The sequence below is a fragment of the Ilyonectria robusta genome (assembly GCF_021365365.1).
Source record: "Ilyonectria robusta strain PMI_751 chromosome Unknown BGZ61scaffold_1, whole genome shotgun sequence".
NCBI lineage: Eukaryota > Fungi > Ascomycota > Sordariomycetes > Hypocreales > Nectriaceae > Ilyonectria > Ilyonectria robusta.
The window spans coordinates 1,444,994-1,457,092 of record NW_025764435.1 but is presented as its reverse complement, the minus strand read 5'-3'; the positions used below and the strand labels follow the sequence as shown (position 1 = coordinate 1,457,092).

Here is a 12,099-nt window from a genome sequence, read left to right as displayed (position 1 = left end):
AGAATAAGTTATTCCCTCTACACTTGGATCGATCGTGCAGGGGCCCTTGACAACAGATGCCGGCCATTTCCCGTGAAACTCATTTTTGTTGAACGGCCGTTTAGGGGTTCTTCCACGAGATTTCCCCAACAAGTATTAGAATCCAAAACACACGTTCTTGGAACTCACAAATAGCTGTAAAGGCTACTCCCTTGCCGACTTCAATTAAACCTGGCCAAACTCCTGCGCCACACAAAATCCTCTCTAATTTCTAGATAATTAATACTATTTCACGGCTTCGCCGTTGTCGGGCATTCTATGAGTAGACTAACGCCATTCTCCTTAGAGCGCAAGTGTATATTCCTGGTGGCTGAACACCTGCCTCATACATTGAAATTTTCAAACCTCTCGTCCTGGGACTCACTCGATGAAACGATAAGGCGCACTCATACCACCTACTCCACTGACAGAGAGCCCGAGTGGTTCCCAAGGTCAAAATTCATTCTTGGTTCCTGGACCGTGGCGGGATGTCGCCAGCGACTCAGTTGGCAGACGACCAAGAATATCGATCGGATGTGAAGGCGACAGCGGAGCCACCGCTCGGTGACGCTCTTGCTTTCTTTTCTACCAAGTTGGCCCCCAGCCGAGTCGTTTTAGGCTTTTTGGTCATAGGTACGGGATCGAGGAAAGAAGAAGATGGCAAACAAAAATACCGGGTGTATGTCGCCCTCTGGTTCGAGTCCCATTAATGTGACATTGCAAGATTATGCATTAATTTATTCTCTCCAGAGAAAGATGCTGGAGTCTCATTTTCAACAACTTATGGAAATGATTGGCCTCGATCAACGAGGCTAGATAACACGAATCGTAGTGTGAGAAGAGGAACCAAGGATTCGTAGCAGACATCTCGTCAAGTACTCCCATTGACGGAATCATTGTTTCGCCAAGTATCATACCTTGGGTCGGTAGATAACTGATATCCGGTAGGCCGTGGATATAACAGTCTTTTCCAATCCCATTCCCAAACGATAGTCCAACATGACGGAGTTGTCAGCTAGCACCATAGTAAGTACCTGGTGGAGGTTCGCTGTCGCCAAGTTGTCCAGGCTCGGCGTGCATTAGTTGGCCCGGCTCATTCTCCCCATACCCCCAAGCCTCTAGGCAGGAATAATCTGGGTGCTGTTGGGGCTGCTGCGGTTCATTCCATGCCCCAAATACCTGTGGGGGAGGCGCTCCCATGGACGGGGTGTATACGTCAGAAAGGGTGGATGCCCTCCGGTCAAATTGCTGACTTTGGTGTCCCGGGGGGAAATGTATAGAGTGGTGACTTGCCAGGGACTCGCCCCCGTAAGACATCGAGCGAACAGGTGGCGGGTAATTTCCCCATGGCATGTCTCCTCGAGACCCTGGTTCCGAGTCTGCGGATGTCCATGTAGCTGATGGAGGTCCAGGGCCGAATGGAGAGTACTGGGCACTCATTGGAGATTCCGGAGGATATCCTCGCCAAGTTTGATTCAAGTCTGCCGGTTTAGAGCCTGGGCTTTGGCTTACATCTGCCGGGTCCCAGTTTCCTCCCGGTCGGTCTTCAACGTCGAGCGATCGATTGGTGGATGATCCCAAGGGTACTTGACGCAGATCGTGTCAGTGTGTCTGTCTATTGTTATCGAAAAGCTATGGTAACTCACCTTTTGCGTCAGGGGGGAACACCTCGGCGCTGCTAGACTTGACTGTCGAGAATGGGATCTTTGAGCTTTGTTTCGGTACGGGGCAGAATGGTTGGCTTTTTGGCAGCTCTGCAAGGTTCCCGCTCGATGCTGCTGGTGACGATGAGGCTGATGGTCCCTTCGATGGCATTGGTGTCTGCTTGCCTTGAGATTCGGCTGGCGGAGGTTGGTCGACGGGATAATAGCTGCAGTCCTTCTTCAGGCGAATGCAGTTGGTGCATCGATTTTGATCATCGCTAGGCTCAGGAGCGCATCTGATCTTTCGTCGTCGGCAGTTACCTTGAAGGATATTTCAGCATAGTACACAGGAATGGTTTCTCTAATTCAAACCTACCGCAAGCGACCGTTGTTCGATGATATCCGAGCCTGCTTCGCTTTTTGTCTGCCGCACTTCCTAGCAGAGAGTGCTGATGGTACAGCTCAGAGCTTGATGATTGTGTCGGTCTAGCACCTGGCGTCGGGAAAGATCCTTTCAAAGTTAGCATGGTATCCCCCCAATGCATAGAGAAGTCCTAGATGTTCGTCATACCAATCGAGGAAGGAGGTTGAGGCGTATGGTAGGTGGGAGCATAGGCTGGGTGTGACATGTCCCTCTCGGCACCGAGAGGAGGCGGCGGGGGATATTGGTACGACATGATCGAGGTCATGGGCTCTGTTGGTGGCAGGTTGTCCGTCCACAAATTTCCAGTACCTAAATGTCGGTGTTTTGAAATCACAGATGGATAAATAGTGATGGCCATAGAAGAGGATTCAGCTGCACTCTGGAGGCCGCTTGATAATGGGACCTCGAGAGTCAAGCCCTGGACCAGCTGAATGGCCAGACACAACTTGACGCCGGGTGGCAAAGACTGACCCGTCTAGTACAACGTGTGTCCCTGGCCCAGCACTGATTTCATGTTAGATGGCAGATGGGTCGTCAGTATTGGTCGGCGATGCAAGAGCCAAAGAAGCAAGTTTGCCCTATGGTCGCAGGATGCAAGACAGGAAGGCGGGCGACAGATAACACTGGGCCAATTGAGACGACGTAAGGAGCTGTTCGTGGGAGTGGGAGTGGTACCCTGGTGGAGAGTTCGAATGACAACTCGACTGGCTCTTTCGTCACTCCAGCCAAAACAGGAGTCAGTGGCGAGAGGTATGCGCCGGTCGGCTGCTTGCGGTATGTTTCGGAGAAGAGAGGAAGAGATGTGAAGATGGAGTTTCCACGGAAGAGCAAGGGTTGGGACCAAGTACAAATGGCTGCAGGAAGACCATTCAGCCGAGACGGCCCTCGATGAATATTTGAATCCTGTGCCTGGCGAGATCGACTTCTAGCGCCAGCCCGAGTCAAGGAGCTTACATAGTACACCGTCAACGATGGCGGGCGGCAACTAAGCCTGCGGACCGGGGAGGGGAGGGGTGTGGACAAGACATTTCCAAGGGTCAACCGACCAGCCAGCACGATCAGGCCTGTGGGTATTCACCGCTAAGTACTGACGATTAAAATAGGTGGACAACGAGTGGACGGTGACGGCGAGTTGGCGTTGGGCGCCACCGACTGGTAATATCGGCTGCCGCGAGTTGGCGGATGACCTGGGCGTCTATCGAGAAGCCATGGATCGACGGCTTTCTTCCCTTTCTTCTCCAGTGTTGTCGAAGTGGCCTGGACGAGGTCGATTGGAAGGGTGCGGTGCTCCCTAAGTCGGAGCATTAGATGTGGCTGGCACACCTGCATAGCAATCCACCTCGGGAAGAAGAAAGGATGGGGGTGGGAAAAGAGCCGTGAGACTCCAGAGGCGTCGAGGAGGAATGATGGGTCACCAGACAACCTTGACGCTAGTTCCCTCGGATTCCTCGAGAACAAAGCCTCCCGTCCTCAGAGATTGCCGAGGCTGAAGACCAATGCCCTCTATCGAATTGGTCAACACAAATGTACTTCTAAGATGAAACGACGGAGGACCATCAGCTCAACGGGCAGAAGGGCCACGTCAGGAGCTAAACCATGCTACCCGCCTGGAGTCCTCTCTAGGTAACCCAAGAGCGTTAGTCCTTCCAACTTTTAAGGCCGGGTAATGAATTTCTCGATTTAATCCCCGGATGGTGCACTGCCGGGGTCTTAGATTTGCTCGTGTCCATTCTTCCATGAGGCCTTGTGGGAGACATGCTACTCTCCGATGTACGTATGCATGATGACGGCGGTACAGGATGCATCAGGCACTAACACGTTCGGATGCGCCGACTGCAAATCGGCTTCTTCTTCCCTTTTTTTTTTTTTTTTTTTTTTTTGGGCAATCGCGCATGAAGTACCAGCACCATGATCTGCCACCATACTACGTAGTAGTACCCATTTCCACCCATGTCCAAGCAGGCTCAGGTGCATGTCCTTGGCGGCAACTTGCCTGCAAAGGGATGTGTGCAACCTAGGGGCAGTATCCTAGTGGCCAACCATTTCCTGAGCCTAGTCTGCAGCTCCCAATCGGGATCCCCACATACAAGAGTGCCGGGTGATGACGACAGGGGAAGCTTCCACTTACGGAACGAGAAGGTTGTTGAACGGGGCAATTCCTCATGATGGCCGTAAAACCCTGTTTCACACACATCAGTTAAAAAAAAAAAAAAAAAAAAAAAGGATCCTGGTGTTGTGGTAGGGCTACAACGTACATTGTACAAACAAGCACATCGTTGTCTCTTCCCTCCTCGTTCTTTTTGAACCGTAGCCGCGAGGATTGATCCGGGTGATTTGAGCTCCGCTCAACAATCACAGGAGACGAGATCCTAGCGCCGCCGCCTCTGGTGGGAAAAAGCAACACTGGGGCGGCCTGCATTGCATTGTGTGTGCCCCGACGTCGTCGGTCAGCTACTGCAAGGTGCCGCCACTTTTTTTCCTTTTTCCAATGGCTTCTTTGATTGTTGTGGAATTCTGGCCGGACAGGGCTCAAGCCTCAATCTCCTTTTCCCTCGAGAAACCTTAAAACCCCACGCCTCACGTTTTAGAGGCACATCGCACATGGTGTACTACCACGTAGTACGTAGTAAGAGTCTGAGGCATGCCAGCATGTAGCCGATATTCGGTCTTGAGCGATTTCACTGCTGAAGAGACATCCCGGTTCGCCTGCAGAAGGGAGGAGCAGGAAGCACCCAGTGCACAGATTGACATGCACAGCGTGCCCCAGGCCCCTTCATTTCATCGTACATAGTAGATTGGGTTCGGAGAGGCTATTAATGGCCCGTCTGTGCGTCGGTTGGGCCCTCGTCTAGGTTCCCTGGTGCACGCGGCTAAGTTGGCCGTGCAGTCCATCTCGTCAACATGGTCGTCAGGCTGGCGATGCTTGCGGCCTCGGGCAAGGTGCCACTCAGACAGGTGTCATGTGTGTCAGGTGCAAGGCCTATTAGGTACTCGGGCTGGGGAGTCCACGAGGCGTCGGAGGCTGAGAAGACGGGGAGCCGGACTCCAAGGGACCCTTGAAAGGGAGATGATATGCGGAAAGTCCCACCATTGTCTCTGACGGCCAGATGTTGACTCAAAGGTGGTGCATAACGTCACTGGCCAAGGAGGCCGCACAGTTCATGTTGACGAGATTGCTGCGCAGCCAAATGGACAGGTCGAGAACGAGTTCCCCACATGCCCGGTTTCCATTACTAGGATGGAGCTGGTCTTGGAGATCTCGATCGGTGGGCGGCATGCATCAATGGGCCCTGTGCTTTGTCAACAACACCAGCGGAAGCGGATGGCCTGCGGGATGTCTGATGGATGCAACATTGATGGGCGTTGGCAGGCAGGCAAACTAGCCGCGTCTGGGGTTCGATGATTCTCCGCCGCGACTGGCGCCTGGGAGAAGAGAAAGGAACTGTAATTGGCAGGTTATTGGCGAGGCCGTCCTTCGGGAAACCAGCTCCCGCAGCCGCACGTGCCTTTAAATGCTCTGAGCGCTATTAGCTCCGCTTCGGGAGCTCCCAAAGAAGAGGCCCCACTTAGGATATTTCCACCACGACTACCGGCGTCCAAAGAACCACACCTTTGCAAATTGTCACTACGCCCGCACCCCCCAAAGACCCTCATTGAACACCACAGTGGGAACTCCAGCTCAAATTCATCTTGTCCCTCGCACGCCGTGAGGTACGTACTTGTATTTGAGTCCTGGTGGCGAATTCTCGGTCAACCGGCCAGCTGATCCGCCAGCTCGGCAGGACGACTGCGAGTCGGCAGGTGACGCTCTTGTGGCCTGCTTGGAAAGAGTGATGAGAGCCCCCAGGCAACGTCTCGCGACGCTCTCATCCCCATCAAGCCGCATTTCACTCCAGTACTACAGAGAATTATGGCCGCGGGCGCACAACGATCCCTCCGCAGGTCGATGGATAGGCAGAGGCTCGTGCATTGCCGCGAGAGATCCTTAGGGCTGCGGCTGGGATGTGATGCACGTTCTAATTAGCTGTCAGTGACAGTCAATCCCTTGACGGCTCTAATCCCCAGCCCAGCGGACTCGAGATTTGCGGGGCTCACGATGGGGACTCCCCAAGACGGCATCACGACATGTCTTGCTACACAGGGTGTCTCCTCAACCTCCATCGTCTCTCCCCGGGCCAGGCCTCCCATCTCGACTCCCTTGAATCGTGTCGATGTCACAAGTCCAATACCACCACGCTATAGAGGCCCCTCGAGTCATGTCTATGCCTTGCCGCTATGGGGCTGCCGTTTTGGGCTTCCAGCATGCATCAGTGCGCCGGCTCCGGCCTGTCCCGCTACAAGCTCTACGATCTGTCTTCGCTACGAGTTGCATTAGGTCGCCTTCAGCTCTGGGAATGTCCCGGCATGTCCCCCTACGGAATAAGGCCGTTCTGTTACGTCAAGCATCTCTCCATCGTGCCCAACCTGCCCCAGCTTTACGGAGTACGGGCTAGCCACGAGGTACACTGGAACAGTAGCTCTCAGCACACTGGTCAATTGAAATGCGTTTATCGATTCCCTATCCATCACCGTTTCTTCCCCATGCGCCAATCCTGAACACACGGTCGCCGAAATGAGAGAATGTCAATTCGCTCCAGATCCTCTGGTAAGACAATTGAGGATTCCATGTCTTCTTTCCTCTTCGACTTCCATTACTCAGGTCGTCGCCAAGAGCCAAGACAACTCAACGAGCGCGCTACGAGCCAGCTTGTCTGGCTACCTTCGACAGTCTTGAGGCATTCACACGGCGATATTTTCGCAGCACCCGTCAGATAGGATCACACAGGGCGAATTACATCCAGAGAGCGAAATCGCTTCAATCAATCAGTCTTGCCACGGCCACGGTGCTGCGGCACGGTTATTCGGCGATCTGTTTGCCAAGAGAGTATATTTTTCTCAGTGAGACACCCATTCATCCACACTCTACGCCCACGTCACACTCCCCGCCGTATTAGCATTCGGGCATCCCTTCTCGTTTTCGCAAAGCAAGTCACTTAATCCTATCACAAAATATCAAAGAAATTACCGCCAGGCTATGAGAATGGGCCAAAGCTGGCCTCCTCTTCAGCCACGACATTTGGGGGGCCGCCTTTCAACAACCGCACCCCACCGGCCCTTGCCGAAGACAAGGGCTGATCCACTGAATGTTTCGCGGGCCCACCGGTTCGAGTGGATTTCCACAGACGGGGTGAGGATCGACTCACAGCTCTCGGAACCTCCGATTGCTCCAGGGTCCTCGGCTTTGTCCAAAATGGCTAATCTTACCGATTGCGATCTGTGTTGCCAACACCCCTCCCCTCACCCCAAACATGTACATACGTACATCCATCCACAGTAAGAGCATTGCAACGTTCTCGGACACTCTCTCGCAATCATGAGTCTGCTCTCTCCTGAAAAACTTACTCACTCGAACATCTAGCCATATTCTGTAGTGTCAAGACCTTAAGCGGCGCTAGACTAGTGTCCGATCTCGTCGTCGATATAGCACTAGCTGCGTCGACATGGTGGTTTTTTTTATGTTCAGCTCGAACCACGGTCCTCGTTAGCCCTTTACCCGTTCGCGTTTGCGGGTGCTGAGTTCTCTTCTGTCTTGGAGCCCAGTCCGCCACTAAGGGTGACGATCGAGTCCAGTCTCTTTGCTTCTTTCTATGAGCAGCATGCTCAATCCTCCACAAGCGGTCGGCCGTGCCGCACTTGATGTGTTAGCTCCCCTCCGGGTCTCGCAACAACCGGCGGTCAAGCAGGGGTGGCATCTCGCATTGAAGGCCGATGACATCGCTATTGCAGGACGCGAGGACTGGCCGAGGCCCTGCCACAGTGGGTTCTTTGGAGGTGCATGCAGCCATGGCTGCATCGTGGGTGACGCCACGCCTGGATCGGAATTAGATCTCTGAGGAACCTGGGTTGTCCCTGTAAAATTTCCGAGAGACCCTTAGACCCTTCCAGGCTTGTCTCCATCCGCACCTAAGACAGGTCAAGCTTTGTCGTTTTCGACAGGTCACTTCCATCTCAACTCGTTCAACGAACACTCCGACTTCATTCGTGCATCCAGGGTGAGTTTCTAGGACCGGCCCCGCAACCCATAATCTTTCTAGCACAGCCGGTATCGTCGTCTTCGTCAATCCTCTGCTGCTTTCCACTAGTCCTCAACTTCAGCTCCCATTGAGTGGGCGATCTTCTCCAAACTCGGTATCGACTCCAAAATTGCCTCCCCACCTATTGGGAACCCATGTCCCCCACGCCTAGGGATCCAGACCATCTAGATTAAGGGGGGGGCGTCGAGAGGGATACCTGCATTGTTTCGTCACATCATGTTTGCAGCATTGAGCGAGACAGAATATTTGTTTGCGCGCGAGGATGTGTCACTGTCGCCGGTACTAACCTCCCCGTCTCAGCTCTAGTCTCAGCCCACCATGTCATGCAGCCTGCGGCTAGACCTCTAGCCATCTCTCTACCCTCATAGGCCATCCTCAGTTCTGACCAATCCTTACATGATTGTCTGAGGCCAAATTGCCAAGCCAACTTAGCATCCTTCTCGAATGGGAATTCAGAGAATGCCATACTAGCACTGCCCTTGTCTTGCGCCGTCCTCGGGGAAGTCGTGCCGGGGCATGCAGGTACAGATGGTCTAGCACCAGAGGTTGCCTGAAGACCAGGATCCCTTTACTGGCAACGCCACCGCTCATTAGTCTGTGAGTATACACGCATTGTTCTGTGGAAGCCAAAACAACTCAAGGGGAGGTTTTTGGGCCGCAATAACGTACGGGTTGTTTTCTTTCGGCTACGCCGACACCGCCCCTCGGTTATGTTGACTGAAGACATGAAGAATGTAGAGACATTACATAGCCAAATGAAACATCACGCATTGATTGATTGATTGAAATTTACACTATCCTACTTAAGATAAGCCTACAGTGCATATCTCGTCTGCTAGTCTAGGACAATGCCCTGACAGGGCAAAACCTCTCCTTTGTATATTCCTGTTCGCTACCCGCGCAGCTTGCTTTCTCTTTGTATCGGGCTCGTTTGTCGACGTCGCCGGCCTGGTCCAAGGCCAACTGAAACATCACACATCGATAACTGGAGAAAATGTACCGCGAGCCACGAGTCTCATGGAGGGTTGAGAAATTAGTGCAATGTGCTTGTAATATAGGGTAGGGTATATCTGAGATTCTATACCATCAACGCGGAGGTAAAACCAACCAATAGTCACCATGGAGATTTGCTATATTTCTCGGATAGTGATCTATGTAGTAACCTGATGTATCAAAACAAGGCACATGAACTTGGTTATTTGTAAACTGTCGCCGTGATTGTGCTCATATGGCAGTATGCTGTTTGCAGCGTTGCACATCACCCATGCTAACAACGCTATAATCCCACACCTTCTTTGGGTAGATAATGAACTCTGAAAATCTGCAAGTAAAACGTAGGAATTATAGCGAGTGATGATTATCTACAACATCAATTTGAGATTTGGCTGGGCCAACACTGGCATATGGGATTATCAGTGAATGCGAGACTCCAATGTCGTTCCAGCAGTCACAATTAGAATAGAATGAGCAAAAATGGAGCTGAAATCCCAAACCTACCTAGTCGAGGAGAGTTGTGAGGTCACAGTGGTAGGCATTCATCCCACCTGTTGCTAATGCGCCCGATGACGTCGCGTAACGATGCAATGGTTAACAATGACAACGCCACAAAATGCGACAAGCACGCGCCGTCCCACGAGGTTAGCGAAACTATCACTTCGCCCACCTTTGATATATTTGATCCATAGAAAACCCAAACTCATTCTGTCCCCAACCACGTCGTGGGTTGCGGCAGGACAAGATACGCACTGTTAAGACCACGCGAAATGAGTGGGCTTGCACAGTGTCTAAACATCCCGCCGTGTAAAACACTGTGTGCCCCATTCCTTGCCACCAATGGATTTGTCGGCTGACTGGCGCGTGTCTGAGGCCCAACTTTACCACCAGCAGTTGCAATTTCAGAGAGTGCGGGAAGAAACTGCAGATGAGGCGAAAGAAGGCTGGTCTTCTTGCCCATCCATAATCTTTGCACGAAGGCAACGCCTTGCGAGTCGACGCCGCAACCAGCCTGCTCTCACGCATGGCGGATAGTTGATCTCTCCCCTCCTCTCCGCCTTTCAACCCATGATACGTCATGAGCGACCTTCAACGAGCCTGGGCCAAGGCCAAAATGGGCATTACGAACGACATGTTCAACGAGATGGACGAGGAAATGGAGACTGATCAGATTTCCGAGTTGCCGGAGCCAGTGGATGACGATTCCTCCTCAGCCTCGTCGGCGTCGTCCATGTCGTCAACTGGCACAGTTATCCCGTCGCCGAACCAGAAACTGTTTGCCAGACCCCAAGGGTAGGCTACTTCGCTACGTGAAGCTGGGTCAGACTGACGGGACGCAGATTTTCCCGAGGCAGGACCCTAGAGCAAATCCCGTGGACAACCTACTTTGAACGAGAGTTGACGCTGAGATCGGAAACCGACCCCGCAGTCGTCTATCATGCGTATCTCACATCGCCTGTGGATAAGGGACCATTGTTTGTGATGCACCACGGAGCGGGATCCTCGGGATTGTCTTTTGCTGTGGTTGGTAGCGAAATCCGGAAACGCCTGTCCTCAGCAGGCATTCTAGCCATTGACTGCCGAGGCCATGGCTCAACTGTTTCCCCGGATGACGAGGAGTTAGACCTTGGTCTCGGCACACTATCTTCAGATCTATATTCTGTGATTCAACTGACGAAGGCGGAAATGAACTGGAAAGAGTTACCCTCGATAGTTCTCGTGGGTCACTCCCTAGGCGGAGCTGTTATTACCGACCTGGCTAAAACGGGCAAACTGGGGACATCTCTCTTGGGCTACACCGTGCTCGACGTGGTCGAGGGTTCTGCTATTGATGCCCTGCAGAGCATGCACACATATCTTTCCACCCGGCCCGTGGGCTTTGCCACACTGCAGGCTGGGATCGACTGGCATATCCGATCACGGACGATCCGCAACTCGATTTCTGCTCGGACATCGGTCCCAGCGCTGTTGGTGTTTAACGCAAACGTGGACCCGACGCGGCCTTGGAGATGGCGGACTAACCTGGGGGCGACGCAACCGTTCTGGGAGGGCTGGTTTGTGGGGTTGAGTAAGAAATTCCTGGGGGCGAGAGGAGGAAAGCTACTCCTCCTCGCTGGAACTGATCGGCTTGATACCGAATTGACGATTGGCCAAATGCAAGGTATGGAATGTAAACCTTGCTCAATGTTGAATCTTGGCGGCTTACACATATGAACACAGGGAAATACGCCCTGCAGGTCTTCCCGGAGGCCGGACATTTCATCCACGAAGACCTGCCCGAGAAGACAGCGGTGTCACTTGTGGACTTCTACCGCAGAAACGACCGTAGTGCTCTGGTGCTGCCTCCAAAGGTGTCGGAACTTATCAAGCAAGGAAAGAGGGTGTAGGATGAACTCGAGCTACTGACGGCGAGAACCCAGACTTGGTTGAAGCGGGTTGTCTTGCATCGGGTATCGGTTTTACATGCTGGCAGGTAGAGCCATGTACCCTGTGCAAGTCTTGGCTCTTTGGCTTCTTGCAGGCACGGGGAGACGGAAGCAATGGAGAGCTGGCACTGACGCGGCTGTACAGAGACATGGTCCTTGTGACTGTAACGTGTCAATGTGGCGTCGAGACGGCCTCTATTGAGACCCTATTTACGAATGAATAGAAATGCCATCCTGGCTATTGAATATGAGACGGGCTGCTATTGACGGCTACGGGTACAGGGATGGTGTCGGAAGCTGAATGTCTCAAATGGATCCAGACCCAAGAATCTTGGTCCGTAGTTTGTATGACACAACACTCTCAGACATGGTTTCATGCGTTCTCTCAGTCCTATGCCGTCTTGGATGTGCCACCTGCCACCTGCCGTCTACGAACGCGAATGCGACATGATACCGAGACC

At 52.8% G+C, this 12,099-nt stretch overlaps 2 protein-coding genes across 2 annotated transcripts; one reads left to right on the top strand and one right to left on the bottom strand.

Moving 5' to 3' along the window:
• Positions 1–1,029: 1,029 nt before the first annotated feature.
• BGZ61DRAFT_470635 (uncharacterized protein) lies at positions 1,030–2,338 on the bottom strand (the record flags this gene model as incomplete). The annotated part of the gene is made up of 4 exons (XM_046248102.1): positions 1,030–1,604; positions 1,665–1,982; positions 2,038–2,172; positions 2,233–2,338. The coding sequence occupies 4 exons, from the start codon at positions 2,336–2,338 to the stop codon at positions 1,030–1,032; spliced, it is 1,134 nt and encodes a 377-aa protein (XP_046111943.1).
• A 7,544-nt stretch (positions 2,339–9,882) lies between these two features.
• On the top strand, positions 9,883–11,453 carry BGZ61DRAFT_437759 (uncharacterized protein). Its single transcript, XM_046244168.1, has 2 exons — positions 9,883–10,505; positions 10,553–11,453. The coding sequence occupies exons 1-2, from the start codon at positions 10,291–10,293 to the stop codon at positions 11,424–11,426; spliced, it is 1,089 nt and encodes a 362-aa protein (XP_046111942.1). The 5' UTR covers positions 9,883–10,290; the 3' UTR covers positions 11,427–11,453.
• Positions 11,454–12,099: the final 646 nt, after the last annotated feature.

Bases quoted from the DNA above. Each gene is read 5' to 3' on its own strand.
- BGZ61DRAFT_437759 (XM_046244168.1), top strand. From the start codon at position 10,291: ATGAGCGACCTTCAACGAGCCTGGGCCAAGGCCAAAATGGGCATTACG. The intron at 10,506-10,552 runs GTAGGCTACTTC...GACGGGACGCAG, and splicing joins CTGTTTGCCAGACCCCAAGG to ATTTTCCCGAGGCAGGACCC.